This window comes from Lycorma delicatula, chromosome 4 (genome assembly GCF_047948215.1).
Source record: "Lycorma delicatula isolate Av1 chromosome 4, ASM4794821v1, whole genome shotgun sequence".
Lineage (NCBI taxonomy): Eukaryota > Metazoa > Arthropoda > Insecta > Hemiptera > Fulgoridae > Lycorma > Lycorma delicatula.
The window spans coordinates 165245156-165265505 of NC_134458.1; the positions used below are offsets into that span (position 1 = coordinate 165245156).

At 30.4% G+C, this 20350-nt stretch overlaps 3 protein-coding genes across 4 annotated transcripts in view; 1 reads left to right on the plus strand and 2 right to left on the minus strand.

The window, feature by feature from the left end:
* Positions 1-4417, minus strand: part of LOC142324055 (LMBR1 domain-containing protein 2 homolog) — a 52252-nt gene extending 47835 nt beyond the window's left edge. For both annotated transcript variants that reach the window (XR_012756202.1, XM_075364662.1), the window contains exon 1: positions 4244-4417. Coding sequence is in view for 1 of the 2 variants with exons in the window: in XM_075364662.1 (XP_075220777.1) it covers positions 4244-4417 (174 nt within the window). In the remaining variant the exon portion in view is untranslated. The remainder of the gene's footprint in view (positions 1-4243) is intronic.
* An 11-nt stretch (positions 4418-4428) lies between these two features.
* On the minus strand, positions 4429-6911 carry BBIP1 (BBSome interacting protein 1). Its single transcript, XM_075364664.1, has 2 exons — positions 6668-6911; positions 4429-4663 (listed from the first exon to the last, which is right to left on the minus strand). The coding sequence occupies exon 2, from the start codon at positions 4645-4647 to the stop codon at positions 4429-4431; it is 219 nt and encodes a 72-aa protein (XP_075220779.1). The 5' UTR covers positions 4648-4663; positions 6668-6911.
* A 238-nt stretch (positions 6912-7149) lies between these two features.
* Positions 7150-19690, plus strand: LOC142324057 (NADH dehydrogenase [ubiquinone] 1 alpha subcomplex subunit 12-like). Its single transcript, XM_075364665.1, has 4 exons — positions 7150-7336; positions 10187-10269; positions 17100-17215; positions 19380-19690. The coding sequence occupies exons 1-4, from the start codon at positions 7242-7244 to the stop codon at positions 19509-19511; spliced, it is 426 nt and encodes a 141-aa protein (XP_075220780.1). The 5' UTR covers positions 7150-7241; the 3' UTR covers positions 19512-19690.
* Positions 19691-20350: the final 660 nt, after the last annotated feature.

The following is a 20350-nucleotide window of genomic DNA, read 5'->3' on the forward strand; positions in this document are numbered from 1 at the left end:
GTGGTTGTTAGTGTGTTTATGTTTTCTAAATCTTTAAGCTTTTATTATTTTTTGTTATTTGTTTGATGTAATTATTGAATTGTGTACTGACAGACAATGCGGGATCCTGTGAAAGTCAACTATTGGCATTAGTTCTTTTAGGTTTTCTGTAACTGTGTTTTGGTGGAAGAGTTGTTATTTTTTGAATACATATATATAAATTTTTTTTAATAAATATGTCATTATAGCAAAATTTTAAAAATTATTTTTATGCAAGTAATAATTTTGTTTGACCTCACTTCACAAAATCATACTAGTCTTTCAAGTTTAATTCAACTCTGGCAAAGTACAGTAAATAATTACATATATACATATATATAATTAGATTTAAATATCTCTCTACAAGAATGTAAATGATAAAATTTAAAAATAACACAAATCATGCCTTTTTAAGGTTCAGCAGCTGTCCAAATGCATAACAAACAGCTGTTTCTCAAAATTCAATACAGTATGAAATTAATGAATGAATGAAAAACTCAGAAATAAAATTGCAGTAAACATCAATATGCAAATGAAAAGTCAAAATTATAAGAAAGATAACAGAACTCTCCTTAATTTACTTAATAAATTACAACTCTTTCACCAAAAACTCATTAACACAAAAAATATAGTCATTGTAAAAACTTTTAAACAATTTTGTGGTAGCAAAAGATCAGAATAAGTTATAATTCTCTCATTATTAAAACAGTAAGAGGATCAAGTATTGAATTTTGCAGTAACCTCTAACCACCTCACTACCAAAGGGTGCAAGCAAAATATTTTTAAGTTTCCCTAACATAATTATTTCATTTCAGTCTAATTGAGTTTCATTTCAGTCTACGGCAACAGCAACTTTAAAGAAACACCACTGAAGCCTATTCTCGTTAACTTCATCAAATAATTATTATGAGATACCAATCAAAGACATAAGAAAATACAACATATTTTGTTTTTAATAAGATATCCTTTTTGTTAATCCTTCATCAATTTTTTTATAAATAAAAATGTGATTAATCTTTTCCATAAAACTTTCAAAAACCTCTGCTGATTCTTGATGCCAACAGGCATTCCTAGCATCGAACACTTTTCCTTGTAAAAGTAGGTATTAATTATAGCAGACTAAAGATAGCTATAAAAAATTGCCTATTAACAATGTAGTATCTAATCAAACTGCAATTTTACATAGATTCCCTCTATTCTTTATCAAGAAAGATCGGGTTGAATAGTTTACAGTTAGATCATATATTTCTACACACCAAATAATTCTGGGGACAGTTACGACTCTGGGGTTCTCAATCTACACCTTTTTCATTTCCAGAGAAAAAGCAATTCAGTAAAGTATTAAAACAAACCTTAAGGGAAAAACAATAGGGTAGAAATAACAATAAACATTTTCTCTTTGGCCGGATTCTAATTCAAAGGGGAACTAAAACTTACAAAGATTATAAAAAAAATTAAATAACAATAAAATCAGTATCAGTATAATATTAGAAATCATCTGTTAAAATTAAATTCGAGTATTCAAAAAAACAGTTTTAATGAAATTAAACAATAACATACATTTCAGGAAACATAGTAAACAGTTAATTCATTTATTGAGATGTTTACCACAGATTTTGACAGCAATAATATAAAAAACAACACAGTTATTAATGTGTATTCACATTATACATCAATATTTTCAAAACAATTAAATGGGAAATTTATACTAATTGTAATCCTTTGAAATTACATTTTCACTTGAAGCTAATGTTTTATAAAACTTCCAAGAATTTACTTAACATGAATTATGAACAAGGATAAATGTTAAACAATAAGATAAGATAAGATAATGTACAGTGTAATAGTCAACAGAATAATGTGTATTCATTCTGACTATGTCAAAGTTATTCAAAACAGATAACACATGACACAAAACTGTGTATTATATAAACAGCAAAACATAAGATGAGTATTATTTAACAACTATAGAGTGAAATATAATTTATGAATTTAACCATTTCCAATTATTTCCTTTCTGAGCAGAATTCCACAATTAGAGTAAAAGCTAGAAATACTTTATGGCAAGAACAATTTCTTTCCAGAATTGTGTATTACCTGATAAATAATATAAATGTACTGTCGTATTATGTCTAGTATGGTAAATAATGATGAAGTTAATGCCATTTGGGAACAGTTTGTAAAGGTATAAGAGAAAGCAATACCTATTTCAGGACTGTTATTGAAGCTCAAGTGAGAGTTCAAAGTGGCAAGATTCTCAGGAAAAGATTATTGTAAAAAGTACTATCTTCTATTGACATAACTTACATTTCCTTCACACAAACTATTGTAATTCACAGGAAAATATTTTCTTTCATTTCAGCTTTACAAAAGTAAACATTCTAAAATAAGAAAAAGGGCACTCTGAATTAAAAAATTTCTCTTTTATTAAGGGCTTAATAAATTTTAACACTTTACAAATCAGGAATTTTCCACATGCATAGTATTTCTCTTTATTAAGAGAACACTTTAGAAAGATTTTAATACATTTTTGTTCTCATACATTTAAGTTGAATGGCAAATAGATGAAGAAAGAAGCATTTGGAAAGATATAGCTAAAAGAATAGACAGACTTATAGGCCACATTTTAAGGCATCCTGGAATAGTCGCTTTAATATTGGAGGGACAGGTAGAAGGAAAAAATTGTGTAGGCAGGCCACGTTTGGAATATGTAAAACAAATTGTTAGGGATGTAGGATGTAGGTGGTATACCGAAATGAAACGACTAGCACTAGATAGGGAATCTTGGAGCTGCATCAAACCAGTCAAATGACTGAAGACATAAAAAAAACATTTAATTTAGTCAATGATAAATTAGTACTGATCAGTAATCTCAACCTAACATCAAACTGTCTCAATCTCTTGATGATGGTGAACAGAATGGGCACCTACTGCCAGAATAGGATCTTGAACTATTGTCTAAATGAGGGTATTTGTCTTGTGTTTCAGTTCCTCTGAGTTAAAATCATCCTTTTATACCACCAATTCTTTTTTCTACTTAATCTCTTCTTACTCATATTTTGGGTTCAGCAGACATATGCGAGAAATTTTAAAAGTCTTTGTTAAGATGCCAAAATCTGAAAATCAAATGCATCCCTATTGTGACCTAGTGTCTGCTTGTGAACCTGTCTGTGAACACTATTCACAATCTCGGTAAAGCATAAAAGACCACTATATTACAAGATCTGCTTTAAGGGTGAAGTATGAATCACAAACACCCAGGCCTCTTACCACTCCTAAACACTCTTTCAGGCATCTACAATTTTCAGATGCTAATTTTTCATTTTTTTTTGTTACAATTCCCATCACACTACTTTGCACCAACACTCAAGTTTTTTCAAATAACTAAATAATAATATAACAAGCATCATTTCAAATTCTGGACAAATATTTTGGTAGAATGAGTAGTAAAAAGAAAAATGTCAGCAAAACATCTCTAGAAAGTTTACAATATTCATATATAAGGAAATAAAAGACAATGAAGAAATAATATTTAAAAAATGATGGAGATATGGTTTGTTCTGGATTTGGAGAAATGATTTAAATATTATGCAAGAGTAGTGTTATTTGTAGTTATACTAAAGCTAAAATTTAATGAAGAGTTTAAAGAATCAGAAAATTAAAAAAGATAAGTTGAAACAAACATGGATGGAATACTTTGATTTCAATCACCTTAGTCACTATATATTTACTAACTATATATTTATCATTATATATTTATCACTATATATTTATTTAACAGAATCTTGCGATTTTTATCTTATCTGAATTTTCAGTTTACAAGGTACTTTCCTTCACAATGATTTGGGGAAATGACACTTAACGGCTTACTTTCAATTCAGAAGACCATTTGTAACCTCCTCCACAAGACAACACATCAGAAATGTATCATATCCTAATTTTCAAACTTTGATCAACTGAGAACTTCAGATAAATATCATGACTGAAAGTTTGTTTAACAATAATAGAATCAGAGCATTAGACTTATCATGTTTTCAAACAGCTATATTCAATTCAAATCCATTATGCTAGAAATACCTACAGAGCGTAAGATATTAACAATCATCTTATTAACTGAGAATCTAATTATCAATAAGCATTACTGATAATAACAAAGAGTAACCATAATTTGTTTAGTATACCTAAAAATAAATAAAAGAAAGTGAATAACATAAAATTTACTTACTGATGAAACATCAAGAGGGAGAACAAATATAATAAGCAAAGAGAAATACCATGCTATAAGGACTGCAACAGTGACAAGTGGATTATGCCGCTGCCAATTTCCATAACGATACAGCAAACCTGCAGCTAGGCAAAACGTAACAATAACATCAGTCAATAAAGGACCAGACGTCATTTTTAATAAATTTAACTATCAACAACAGTACTATTATTATTACACTGATCCTTTAATTTATTTTCAGCTTCTTTTTGCATTTTTTCTAATTTTTCTAAAGTCACTGACTTCAGTGGCATTAATTTTGGTTTACATAAAACTAACTGTTCGATTTCTTCTTCATGAATTAACCCTTTATTGGGTATATACTCTTGGCCCTGCGGTGATCTGGGCCTACCACCATCTGCCATTTGTTTTTATCGTTACCTGCAAAAAAAAGAAATGTTTAAAATACATCAGTGTTTGATGGATGAAGCCATTACTTTAAAAAAAATCCATATTAACAAAAGAAGATAAACAAATATGTCATTTGATTTTTACAAAATTATTTTTTAAAAAAACACCATGTGTTATACACAGAATACTACATTCAATAGAAAAAAAAAAAAAAGAAAAAAGAAGAAGTAAATATTATATAATAATATGCATATTTAACTGAATAGTGTATTATATTTGTAACACCTGAGGAAGGTACTGTGTACCAAAACAGCTGTTTTTTTGGGGGGTTTTTTTATGAAAATCAAATAACATATCTGTTTGTTTTCTTTTGTAAACATACCAATGACTGAATGAAAAAAATAAATCAAATTCCTAAACTATTAATCAAGTTACAAACTGTTAAGGATGCTTAAGAAAAAACTGAAATTTAGCTTAATTACACTTCTTCACTGGACTTGAATTATACCATTTTCTCCAGAATGATTAGCCTGAAATAAGACAAAACTACCAAATTTTAATGGCTAACAACCTGTTGTGAAAGAGAATGTATGATGCCATAACCAAGCTGTTGTAGGTGATGATGTTGTTAGATAAAAGCCAGTCTTGAGAACAGAATGGCAATCTTCAAGAATAACAAGTGTCATGTCAAGCTTAACAATAAAAAGCAGTAAAGTGTTTTCCATTCTTCAGAGAACCAAACTCACATACTGTTGCAAATAAGTAAGTCAAGCTTACCAAACTGCAATTAATATTAAGCTCTAAAGCGACTCCTTCACTCTTTTTACTACAGGAACAAGTTATATATTGAACATTATTACCCTCAGAGAAAGCAACCCTGACATATCTCTGGCACCTCAGCAGTTTTTCATAAACCCATACGAAAGGCTGGCATAAAAAAGGCATCCAACCAAAACAACTCCACCTGAGGCTTGAAATACCGTAGCTAATTATAAATGAGAGACCGTAATGGGTAGCAGCAAAGATGCTAGCCAGACATGTATGTATTAAGCAAATGTTATCTTTTTCAAAATATGGAAAATGTTCAGTTCCAAGCTCCCATATATAAAACGTTATTTTAAACAACTATCACTCAATAATGTTTATAAATTTAAAAATTCCCTTATTTTTTTGATATAGGGTCTCATTGGCACAAGGTTTTTTCAGTGGTTTCCCTGATCTTTCTAAGCAAATGCTGAAATAGTTCCTTTCATTGTTTTCAAGTGACAAAACCCACACTTGATATGATCTACATAATGTATAATAGTGCACGCATCTAAATTAAATATTAATTTATTTAATTGTAATTTTTATACTTTTAATAGATATCTATATAACCAGTTGAACTTGATTGCTTTTTATGAACACTACACTACATAAATAAAATGTGCACAAATTTACCAGTAAAAAATAAAGGAATAAAAACTTCTAACACTGCTTCAAATCTGTCATTGGCCCTACAGTACGTAGCTCATAATTTCAGACAAGTTACACAGTCAACAATTTATATAAAATATAACTTTACAGGTACAAAAAAATTTACAAACATTAGTTATGCAACAAAATTTGCAATAGGTCAAGAACATAATAAATGGCATATTTTTCACATTCTTACAGTAGAATTTTAACACAAAACTTTCTGAAATGGAAATACCAAAAATGCTTCCTTACAGCTTCCTAATAAAAATAATTAACACTGATGGAAAATTTAATAATTTCGTAAAATAAAATTGAGAACAATTGATAGACCTGATTTCAAAAGAATCGTTTTGGTTTTTACTCTTACCTTAAAATAATACTATAAATTGTATAATTTTGCAAACTACATAAACAAAATACTACAAGTCGAAGTGCTCAGGAACGTTTTTTATTCATTTGAATACAACGAAAAAGACTACATTAAAAGATCGAATTAAACATCTAAAGATTCTGGTTTAATATTCTAAAGCAGAATACTTTAACATTTACTAATTTAATGAATATATTTACACTTACATAAGAATCGAAAAGACGTAGAGCTTAATAACTTCACGCCTTGTAACAGCTGAAAGATTACCAAAAGTGAAACACTCTCCAATAAAGTTTATAAGATATATAATTTTAGACACATTAAATAGAGAATTAAAAGACACTGTTAGATAACAAATTACACAGTTATATAACAAATTACAAGAAAATATAAAACACGCTTTTAAAAAACTATCCGTTGCACGTTCGATAAGGTTACGCTAAACATACAGCTTGGCAGACGACACTTCTGCACATCTCCGTGACGTCAAAATAAAATAAAGATCTGTCCGGAAGACGAAATTTCCCTTTTAAAATATTCAATAAAAAAATAATAGGACTTATTCATTATCAGTTAATTAAAAATAGTAAAATATAACAGATAATTAAATAATTTTAATTAAACAAAATACTTGCATACAAAAACTCCCGTTATTTAAGTTCGAATCCTCTTTGATTCGACGTACGCACGCACAGTAACAGGTTCAGGTACAGTAGTATAACCTATACGTTGCCCTTCAACAGTGAATTTTTTGAAATTGTATTCAAAACTTTTATTTTAATGGCTAGATATCTTGCTTTAGATAAATTAGGTACTTTATTTAAAATTATTAAGGAAAACGGTGGTATATTCGGTAGTGTTAAAAAAGTATTCAGGTATAAATTAATTATAAAAATGATTCAATTTTAAACATTATACCTGCTCTGAATAAATCTAATTTTTCTGCATGTTACTTTAACCATGAGCAGCTGCTTTTTTTTTTGTTTCCGTATTATTACAACTGTTGTCAGTTTCATTAACATTCAGCCAATTTAAAAATTGGCAGCCTTATGAAAGCACAAGTTACTCATAACTTCAATCAGTTATGCTGATTATAAAATATTTATCATTCATTTAAATTAGGCATAATGATATAATTTAAATAAGGCAGCTATATATTTCCAGACTTATCAGTATTGTTATTTAATTCGGAATGCATATTTAAGAGAATTTATGTCATTACACTGAAAGAAAAATTATCCAATTAAATAAAATAAAAATATTGACTTTTTTTCTTATGAAGGTGTATCAGTTAACCATAAAATCGTTTTATACTTATTTATGGCATTCTTCCTTTTTTGCTATTTCAACTAAGGATATGTATCAGAAACATGCACATATTTTTAAAAAAAGTTGAGATGAATGAAATGGTACAAGAAAAATGTTGTACCATTGATAGGATTTGATTTCAGACCAGCTGATCTTATACTTTTTTGGAAATTTTTTGAATCTTATATGTTTTATATATATATCACACACACACACACACACTCATATTTACTATCATATAAATGTTTTCCCTAATTATGTTTTTTATTTTAGTAATCTGCAAACATTTTTAAAACGTTTTTAAGTAAAAGTTTAATAATTTGTCATTAAACATTAGTAATATTTTTGTGTACTATTTCTGTTAACACCTTTCACTAAATTCTATTTATAAATATTCCTGTAAAACACAAAATCGTTGATAATCAGAAATTTAAATTATAAAATATTTTGTATATATATTTTTTTAAATAAAATTATATTTTCCAGAAACATACATTATATTACATTTCTGAGAATACCAGTTCATAACAGTGAATGACAGCTATTTAAAAATAGTATTTGTTGATAAGTAATAAAAAAAGTATACACTGGGATTTTTTTAAATTCTTATATTTAATAAGCCAGCACTTAAAAAAAAAACTAGCCAAGATTGCTGTGAACTGTAAACTGATCTTGATGCCTTTTCATGTACTTTGCCTACTCTGCAATATATGTAAAAAATCATAAGTATTTAACTAATGTATTAACAGAATACTATTCTTTTAGAATTTGGACAGTTCATAAAACAATAAAAATGCTTAGTTTGTTGTTATATACTGATAACCAGTTAATATTTAAAAAAATTAAAATTTTTTTTATTTATAAAATTACTTTAATGATACGTTGAAGTGTTCTCAAATTAAATAAAAACTTCTCATAGATGTTTTCCATTATCTGCCTACTAATTCATTATTATGGAAATGTTGCTCTGTATTCATGTTATAATCAGTCTGTTCTATTTAGATAAATAGAACATTTTTTTCATTTCCATACAAGCTCCCAAAATACCAGGGTAGCGATAAAATAACTAGTTAGTTGTTACCTGGTAATCTTGCATGCACATCTGTTCTGAGTTATGAATTTTATTCATTTAAACTATTAAAAATTAAAAGGATGCCATAGAGTTTTTTCAAGAGCATGGTATTTTATGTAACTCTAGAAAATGTAGTTGTGGCCATGAAATAGTTTTACAGTTTTGAGAGATGGTGTATTTTTTAACATGAGTGTCGAGAGTACAAAAGTTACAAATTATGTACTTAACATGTTGTAAATTGCCGTTCCAAAAAATGTATTTTTTATCGCTGGCAAAAAAAAAAAACTAATGTAGTTTTGGGAATAGAAGTTGCAAATCATCCATAATAGTGTTTACTAGTGTAATTATATGTGTGATTTGTGTACTAACAACATACTGAGAAATCAAATACAAATAGGCAGTTACATATCTAGAATACTAAATCTTGTTATTTAGTATAACTAAAGATTGATGAAAGCCTATTTTTGCAGTATAAGAATGATGTTGACCATGTGTTACTCCAACAGTAAGTGTTTGGAGGTGTGTGCCAAAAAACAAGAGAATGTTCTTTAGTTGGTATTGAGAACCAAATAGAAGCACAATTGTTATTCATCGTCAAAGAACATATTCTTCCATGAACAACAGTTATATTTAATGAGTGGAAAACAAACTCATTTCAAAAAAAGGATTTTACCCATCAAACTGTTTGACATAAATATAACTTTATAGATCCTGGGACACCAACACATATACACTTTTAATAGAGTATGTAGCAGCTCAACAAAGCCCACTGTGGTATGCACCAGTTCACAATTGACTCTTATTTGTGTGAGTTTATATGGTGTCGATGATATGAAGGAGAGGATGAAAATATTTTGGCAAATATTGTACCCTACTCTTGAGTAAAGATAAAAAAAATTACATTTACAATTAATTACTTATAGGTTAATTAGTGTACGGGTAATGGGAAAGACAAGTAATGAAAACATCCACCTCATTTCTGAAATAAAGAAAAAATACTGAAATTAAATATGATTAGTTGCAGAAGTTAATATTTTCCAACAAAATCACTGGTCACATTTTTCATTCTAAAAGTCCAGAATTTTTACTTCAAAACAACTTGTTCATATACACTCTAACTAATTTAATATCACTTCTACTACATAATCTTGAAAAAAAGCACATATATTTTCATTAGTACCAATGTAATGCATAATCTCTTTAGTAGTAATGGTGCTTTATAAATTACACTATTAATTGTAGTTACTGTTTAAATGTACTTTTTTATCATCAATTTTAAGATGAGTAAGTTCTGTAAAGTTTTTAAATGCAATTTATTTATTAAAATATATTCTGTTTACTACAGACAAGATGATTTGAAAACTGGAACATTAGTTGGTGTTGATAAATATGGTAACAGATACTACGAGAATAACAAGTATTTTTATGGCAAGTATATTTTTAAATATTTATTAATTCTTTAACTAGTAAGTTAAAACTTTTGAAAACTGATATGATACAGAACTATCCTTCATTATAATAACTATCTACAACTTATTACTAAACACAGTGAACGCATTAGTCAACATTTTTGATGTGGACTTAATGAAAGATTTTCATCACAAAAATGGTTTCTGTAATAGCGTAATAACCAAAAAATTGATCTGATTGAAATTGTTACAGACTTCTATCAAGGATTTTTATTCGATTTTGGAGAATGGTAAAAGTGTTCCACTCAGCCAAGTGAAAAATAAAGTTACATTTTTTTTTTTTTAATTATTAATGAGTAGTAAACAAGTATTTAAATGATTTTTTTTGGAAGAATTTTTTTTTTTTTTGAAACAAAAATGTAAGTACATGTTATTTAAAGTATTGTCCATTGTTAACAATTTTTTTCCATCTTTCTGGCAAAAGACTTATTACGCATCAGAAAAACTACTTGTCTTGAATCAACATTACGCATCTTGAAAAACTACTTGGCTATCCTTGAATCGGGCCATTTTGTGGTATTTTCAAAAGAACTGAAGTGCTGGTCACACACTTGATTCTGCATAAATTGAAACAAGTGGAAATCAGAAACAGCAATGTCTGGTGAATACAATGGTTGGAGTAGAACATACCATCTGAACAGCTCTATTGTTTCCTTGACCAGTTTAGTGACGTGGCCGAGCATTGTCATGTTGGAAAATCACTTTGTTGTGACTTTGGCCTTATTGTGGTCAATCTCTTTTAATTCTCAGTTAGCCCCTTTGGTTGTTGTTGGTAATGGTCCCCAGCAATAGTTTCACCAGATTTTAGCAGCTCATAATAGACCATACCCTTGTGATCCCACCAGATACAGAGCAATACTTGCAAACAATGGATATTTGGCTTTGATGTTGATGGTTGGCCAGGCTTGCACCTTGATTTTTGTGCTTGGGATTATCTAATGTATCCCGTTTTCATCACCAAAGCTGATACAATGCAAAATCCCTCATTCTTTTCTGTTGAATGAGCAATTCTCATTAGAGAAAATGCCTTTCAATGTTGTTTGGCTTCATTTCACATGGCACACAAGTTCCTTGCAACTTTGAACCTTTTTGACAAAACGACACATACTGATTTGTAAAGCCTAAAGACACGACTTTTATATGCAGTTCGCTTTAGTACGAACTGAAACCATCATGTGCTAATTACACATTCTCGTGTAAACTAAAAAATTTGATTTAATATGAAATAAATAACAATAACCAGTATAGTAAATAAATAATTATTTACTTATCAAGTGATTAGATTTACTTAAAAAGTGCTATTTTAAGATTTTAAAGTTATTCACAATCTGGCAAAAAAAAAAGGAACTTAAACTTAGACTGCTATAATTTCTTGATAAACCATCTTAAAAATCCAATATATACCAAACCAAAGCTTGTTCTTTTCTCTATTAGTTTATAAAGAACTTATTCAAACAACAATAAATGTGATGTTTAAATTCTTGAGGAAAATTCAGCACAGTTTTTGTGGCCTAGAAGTCACCAGGAAAGATGACTTCTAGAATTGACCTCACCAAATTTCAATTTCCTGTTTTAAAATGAAATTTGATCTAAAATTTTAGGTTTTCAGTTGATTTTAGTAATTACACCATATTTCATTGCAATAAAATGATACATTTATCTATTCATTTTACACAAACTGCATCTCATCACTCATGAAATTCAACAGCTGGTCCAGTTCATTTTCCACAATCTTTGATTTGCAATAACATTTTTTTTCTTTTTGTAAGCGTAACTAATGCTTTAACACTATATGGTAAGGTTATAAGTGAAAATACCTTCTCTTCAAAAAAGTGGACAAAGCATGGTTTGAATGTTACCACATTTAAACCATGCTTTGTCCTCTTTTTTAAAGCTAAGATTGCTATGAGCCTATTCCTCTTTGTTATTACAATGTACATGGGAAACATTATTCAGTCAAATATTGCTTTTTCTTATAATAATTCAATGTAGAAAAGTTAAGTTTCAAATAGAATGTGTTTTGTCCAAACTAAGTTTAATTCGTAGAGTGATTTGTCCGACTAACCAATGGTATGACTTCATTATCAACCAGCTCACTGCACATTTCATCACAAATGAAGCTGTTCCTAACTTATTGACTTTTTTATTTTAACCTCCGGGACCACCATTAAGTATTTCTTCAGAGGATGATGAATGATTTTTAGCATGTGAAAATGCCATGGCTGACTGGTGTTCGAACTCGGGATCTCTGGATGAAAGGCCGAGACACTACCATGCAGCCACGCCACGGAGGCCAGCCAACCTATTGACCTGTAAATTGTTCTGTGTTGAATTAAGGTTATATTGTTTTTTTCTTTTAAAAATTTATTTATTGAAATAATTGTAGTATTTGATCTGAGTGACGCAGATGGAAGTGTACTTTTTGGTGATTGCAATGTTGAAACAGAAAAAGGTTAGTGACAGGTGAAAAATTAAAAGCTTTAAAAGTAGTCAGTTACTCTGCACCAAAGAAAGTTCTAGTGTTTAATCCTTGCAAACATGATAGTAGTAGGTTTGTTTGCATTAAATTTAGGCCTAGAGATCTGAATGTATTTCTGTTAACTTCTTCAAAAAACCAGATAGATAGCAGTACAACTTGTCCAGTTAAAAAGCATAGACATTTTTTTTTTACGAGGTGGAAGAACCCCATTTACGGGCGCCTAAACAGTGTCGGGCTTACTAACAGTTTCCACCAGTTATAACCAAGGGCGTATGTATACCTGCACACTATTGACTAAACCTCCACCCCTGGTTTCCCCTTCCTGGGACTGCTTATAAAACCATTTCATCAGAAGAAGAGGAATCGTCCACACACACAGTCATAACAAACCAGCAAATGTCACACACCATGCAAACAACACCACTGGAAGCTACACATACAGCACGTCAAATACAAACACCGACAACATCACACAAGAACCCTACAAAAAACAGGAGAAAGCTTCTAACATCCACAGCACCCATGCATTACACATCCACACAGCAGTCAACACTGAAATCTCAAATAGTCACACCACTTACCAGTGGTCACCATCAGACGCACGAGCAGTGTCCCTGGCCTCATCGCACACAGGTGACCCCCCCATGTGTACGGGGGACCCCCTAGGCATTCAGCTGAGAACCTTTCCACCCCCATGCCCTCTGGCGCCATTCTGCTCTGCGGGACTCTTCATATAATTGCAGCTTCCTCATGACTGTCCTGACGAATCTTTCCACAGTCATCCACTGTGCCTCACCTCGTAATAGGATTCATAGGGTATCTTCAGGACAAAACATGTGCTCACGTCTCAGGTTACCGAGCATCTCTTTACGCTCTATGGCGAATCGCGAGCACAAAAAGAATACATGTCGAGGGATCTCTTCCACTTCGCACAATTTTCAGATAGATTGAGCCCAAATCTATACAAGTAAGACCTGAATCCCCCATGACTCGCCAGGAATTGTGTTAACTCAAAACTCACTTTCTATGGGTCCTCCAGCACCACCCCCTGATGTTCCCAATAAGGCGGTGGGTCCACTTACCCTTCATGGCCCGGTCCCACTGCTCCTGCCATGTTTATGCAATCTATTCTAGTTCTTCAGCAGAACGCTTCCTTTCCTCTAATGAGAGTGTTCTCAGTTCCCTAGTTCTGCTACGCCGCATTATCATCAAGTCTACAGGCGGGAATTCAGCAATCACCTCAACCGCCTCCCTGGACACCGTCCTATAGGCGGCCGCTACTCTGATACAACACTTCCTATGGATGGATTCCAATTTACACCTGTACTTGACAAATCTAATAATGCCCACAACTCAGCACCATATAATAGGGCTGAATAGACCACACCAGTAAGCAGTTTCCTCCTATGTTGGGTGGGCCCTCATGTATTCAGGAGTAGGCTAGCAATAAGCCTCCTCGTTTTCTCCACCTTCTCACAAGCTCGGAGTACGTGAGTACTAAATCTTAGTCTGGTTTCAACCCAAATTCCGAAGTATTTTATGACCACCTGAGACACAATTTCTCTGCTATCAAGGATCAGACATAAAGTTGGCCTCCTCCTGGCAGCAGAGATCACCACCATCTTTGTCTTCTCAGGAGCCAACTCCAGTCCTACCCCGGCCATCCATTCACTAATCCTTGTATATGACTGACTTATTTTGCCTACAGTCTCATACCTTTTTTCCGCCTCTACTAGCAACGCTATATCATCTGCGTAGCCAAATAATGTAACCGATTGTGGGAGAACAACCCGAAACGCTCCATTATAAGCCATGTTCCAGAGGGGCTGACCCCTGTGGCACAAACAGCGTAGACCTAGGCCAGTCACTAAAAATGAAACTCAAGAACCTGGTGGAGAGTACGACTACAATGCAACTTATTTTGCAAATTAATAAAGTTCCAGTCTACAAGAAAATTTTTTTTAGACATTGGTTGTACTAGACTAAAAAGAATTGTTATAAAAAAGTTAACTGTAGCAACCCAATTAAAGAGAAAAGTGGGGGCTATAGGAAATGCTGCCTTAGTTTCACAAAAATGGAAGAAGTGAGGAAGGAAGTTTATCAGACGTCTAAGAGGGACAAAGTCAGACAAATATAGAAAAAACCAAAAGAATCTTTTTAAGGCTGATTTTTTTATTAAGAAACTATGTGATATGTATAATAATTAGATGTCTGAGGAAATGAAAATATGTAGGCCAGTGTTTAGAAGAATTTTTAACCAAGAATTCAATATAGTCTTCAGGTCTCCAGCTTCCAATGCTTGTATTATATGTTGTTTTGCTACATAAAAAATGAGAGGTGCACAATCTGGATCTGCAGAAAAAAATGACATACATAGGTATGTCATTTATTCTGGGTTTTCTGCTGTAATGACATTAATGATAGAAAAGAAAGTCTACACTCTGAGACCCTGAGCTTTTTATGATCATTTGAAAGCAGATGTAGACGATTCTTACTCCCTGTATTTTGATTTAGCCATTACCGAAGACTCCAATACAAGAAGCTTTCTATAAAAGGTAGTTAAATTTACATAATTTATGCATAGACAAAAAGTCCATATTTTTAGTTTTGGTCTGAAGATCAAGCTGGCAAAGTCAGCCAAGAAATTTCTTCTGCTTTGCTAAACCACCTGTCATTTCTTGACTTTGAAGGGAAATGTTGTATGTCTCTGTGATGGTTGTACATCACAAAATAAAAATAATATAGTTTTAAGAAGCGTTGTACATTTCCTGGAAAATCAAAACATATATTAAAGAAATTTTTTTGTACTTCCCATGTGGCCATAGCTTCCTCCATGCTGACAAGTGTTTGGCAGGGCAGAAAAGATCTCATGAAAAAACCAATAATCTTGACCATAGAAGAGTATTTTGAATGCTACAAATCAATTGGACAAGTAAGTGTCTTGGTAAGTATTGGAATTTTTTCAAAGCTAAAGGATTAAGTATGCATTACAAAGTTGTTGACTCTATAAGTAAGCTTAAAAGAATACAAATAAAAATTAAAGAATAGATTTGATTGAAAGAATTGTAAAAAGAAAAACGATGTTGAAATAGCAGTCAGAAATCAGAAATTTATTATTGTCAAAGTAATGAGAAGTTATAGATTTGAAGAAGAACACTTTGTTTCATTAAGGAAAAAAGGAAACATTAAAATATCTAGAAATATCTCTGCTAGAAAGTATCTATGGTGGTGAGAAGGAAAATGATGTCAACAAACTTGTAACAATTTTTGATGAAAAATGGATTGGTGAACAATTATAGTGGTACAAATAAATAATTTTTTATCATCCAACAGCCCATGAAGATTGTAACTGTTTAGAATATGGAAAACGTGATATGCACATTTAAAGCAAAGACTGAAAAATTTTTTGGCCTACTATTCTAAAACTAAGAATTTTTTCTTATCCTTCACTTTTATTTTTTTTCTTACGCAAATAATATTATTATGAATTGTTTCATAGGCCTGTTTGAAGTAATTTATGTTTTTACAGAGTTTTAGAGTTCTATTAAAAATGTACTATATAATAAACAACTTGTTCAAACTGAGTTTCGTCCCAATAAATTTCATTTAAACATGTTTTGTCCAATTTATTTTATTATTTTTTCAGATTTCTTTTGCTGTACTATTTTAATACGGTGATTAGATGAATGTAAAACATTGTCTTAAAGCAACTGATTATAGTTTAGTACATCGTCAAACTGGTATTCTCTTTAAAAATGTTTTTTTTTTTACGAATGCTGTAAAGTACATTCACTGGGATAACTCTTTTTGAATATTACCTCCTCAAGTAGGAACTAAAATGCAAAGTAACAATATGCACATTCAACTCCATCTGCTGTAACTACCTTATAGATTGTTTTTTGTGTTTTCTATAATCATCTGATGAATTTTTACAACCACATGTAAAATACGAACTGAAACCAGATATTTCATTTTTTTATTGCAGACAGAAATACTTCTCTCCATTTCTTAAACAAATTTTTTGAAGTGTTTTTGTAAAGTATTCTAGTATCTAGGAATTGTTCAAAAAAAATTTGCATGTCTTTATGGAACTACTATTAGCACATGCTTCAAGTATATGTACATCCTTTCATTCGCAGAATCAATTGATGTTTACTTAATACTATACATTCAGCTCAATTATTCAAGCTCACCACTACTATAATAGAGCATGCATGCATGTTAATGTTTTGAGAAGCGAGCATGTATATTAGTTTTATCATTTCATTATATTTTTATTTCTGAATAAATTTACAGTTCATTTTTTTTAGGTCGTAATCGATGGGTTGAATATAATGACAATACCTTTTTAGACTATGATGGTAGTCAAGTACCAGCTGAATGGTTTGGTTGGCTTCATTATAAAACTGATTACTTGCCGACAAAGGTAGTGTAAAACTTTTACTAATTCAAAATCATTTTTTTTATATATTCTATATATTTAAACATTACATGTGGAAAAACATTAATTTGGCATCAGCCTATGGTTTTTACTGTTGTTTGTTGTCTAAAGAGATATACATTCTTAAATTGTTTAATACTTTCCATTGTTTTCATGTTAATTCTGCCTCATTATGTTGGATATGGCTTATCGTATTATATTATTCATCATCTTTACTATATTCTATATTGTACAGCTAACTGAAGGTGAAAGATTTGAATTGATAAAGATATTTATCAAGACATTTACAGCTATGTTAACATTGCTAAAATTATTATTTAAACAAATGATAATCTTAGTTTCCTACTTAGGAAATCTTTAACACATAGGCTGTGGTTTTTTTTAATGCATGTAATTTTTGTGCTTCATAAGTTCCTGTAGTCCAGTATTTGCATTTCAACTGTATGTTACAGAACACCCGTATCTTGTAAGCTTTTGCCTCATCTAACATTATATTAGTCATTGATGTAACTATTTGTTAATTTTATATATATAAATGGTGTGGTACCAGATACCCCTAGGCCAGGTCTTGTATGAATTTAATCTTTTTAACATCAGAATTTAAGTTTTAAAATTAGTCAGTATGATGTAAAAAATAAGTAGGAGGATAGACAAAAAAATACACCTGCTGCACAGAAAGGAAATCGAGGGGAAAACAGGACGCCTCATTGTAAATGCTTATTCAGGATATCCATAACTAGTATCATGCCAACATGGTAAGCACTATGAATACCTGTTGTGTTATTTGGATTTATTAAACATAGTAAATTAAGGCAATTAGCTACTTAGTGTGGATAGTATATACATATATATTTTTTTTTTCTAAGTCAATACTTATAAGACCCATATTCCTCTGTACTTATATATTGTATTTTTTATAATCTAAAACCAACAACCCAAGTACAGAATTACAATTTTTAATTTTAAATATTTTTTTAACTTTCACTGTTATTTAAATTAAATTTCTTGATCTCCACTATTTCCAAATATCAGATACAGAATGTTTGTTATTAATAAGGTGGTCGGCAACATTAGATAAACCCCAATTTACCATTTTTATAATTTCTAATGTGTTCTAAAAATCTAGTTTTAAAATACCTATTAGTTTTACATATATATATATATTTATATATATTAGTCAGAATCATTGCATTTTACTTTATAAATTCCACATGAATTATATAAGTCAGTGTGATTGTTATTTTTTAAATATTTTATTATACGATTGTTTGTCTTATATGCTGGTTTAAATTTACTTACATCATAAATATTAGTTATATTTTCAACTACATTATCAGAGTATAAATAGTTTAAATATACACTGTCAATTTTTTGTCATTTATAGGTATAAGAGTTGTGGTATTATTAATTTTTGAAATTTGTTTTTTTGTATATATTATCAATTAAAGAAACATTATAACCATTATGTTTAGCAATTTGTTTTATTTTTTATTTTTTTAATTTACTTTTATTTTTATTATATTGTATGTAATTAATTGCTCTGTTAACCATGTGTGTATATGTACTAATTTTGTGCTACCACGGATGATTTGAATTTCTGTGTATTGTGGTTTTATCGGTTGTGGGTTTCCTACATACTGACATTATACATTGATTATTTTTGTTAATTTTGATACTAACATCTAGAAATTTTATTTCTAGATGTAAGTAACTATTATAATATGAATTAATTTTATTAAAAATTGTTAAATGTCCATTGTGTATAATTGTACTGTTTTCATTGTAATTCTGTACTTGGGTTGTTCAGTTGGTTTTTGATTATAAAAAATACAATATATAGAATAATATGATTATAAAAATACAATATATACAATACATGTATATGTATATGTATAAAATGCGAATATTAATGTAATTATTTTAATCAATAAAACAGTAATACACGAAGAGTTCTGGTTTGTAGTTTCCTTTCCAGCCCAGTAATAGTTTATTAAGGCTGATAAATAACACACTATAGATGTTATATAAAAATAATTGCAGATGCTAATCAGTTTTTTTTTCTCAGAAAGGTAAATTAATTTAAATATGACCATATTTAGTGGCACAATACTATACTTATTTAACTACCTTAATCTATTTTTTTTTTCAGGATCCTTTCAGGCCAAAATATAAATGGATGAGAGATCATGTTGAAAATGTTTCAGGAACCCCATTCCAATATACACCTTATAGTACCACCAAACCTAAAATTGAAGCTTGGGTTCCACCAAAAAACCATTAAATAATTGTTGTTTATGATGTACGTTGTAGTTTTACTATTAAAAGAAATTTAATGAAATTATTGCTGTAAATATTGTATTTTAATTGTTATTTATATAAAATCGCTGAAAGGTAAATGATAAATGTAGTGTAACATAAATACTCTTTTTTGTTATTATATTGATGCTGTTTTAATTAGTATATTAGCTTACAATTTAATATCAGTTAGCTATAGTTCCGTTTTACTTTCCTGGCTGTAGTAATATATGCTGCTATAGCTTGTCAACAAATGGCTTCAACAGCACTTGGCACCTTAAAACCTTGTGGTAGCCCTGAGAAGAGCTGTTTGAGGGAACTTCTTCTACTCCAGGTGGTAGTCGGCGACGAATTGAAAATTCATTCTGCCGTTCGCTGTTTTAGAGGCATCTGAGAGTGGTGGGGCTGTAGCACCAACTGTGGTGGAAAGTTGTATGGTCAGCTAGCAGACAGTGGTGCTTATGTATTCTGTACTCTCGCTGACATCTGAATGGCAAGCATTGCACTCGCCTATATAAAGCTCGGCATGTATGTGACAACAAGCTATAACAGAAAAGTGTACAGATCAGTAAAAAAAGATCTTTTTTTTAAGTTGTGTGTCTTAAGAAAACATTATTGAAAAAAATCTTTTCCAATGCTCCCTAGTACAAAATAATCTATTTTTGTCAGACAGATGTTTGTGCAAATTATGTTAGCCTGTATTTGCTATAAAACTTGGTAGACAGGTACTACCTTCAGGGAGGGAGAAGAATGTGCTAATTTTTTGCATAAATTGGAAAAAGGGTTGAGGGGGTTTTGGCTGAAATAATATTTCTAATCTTTATA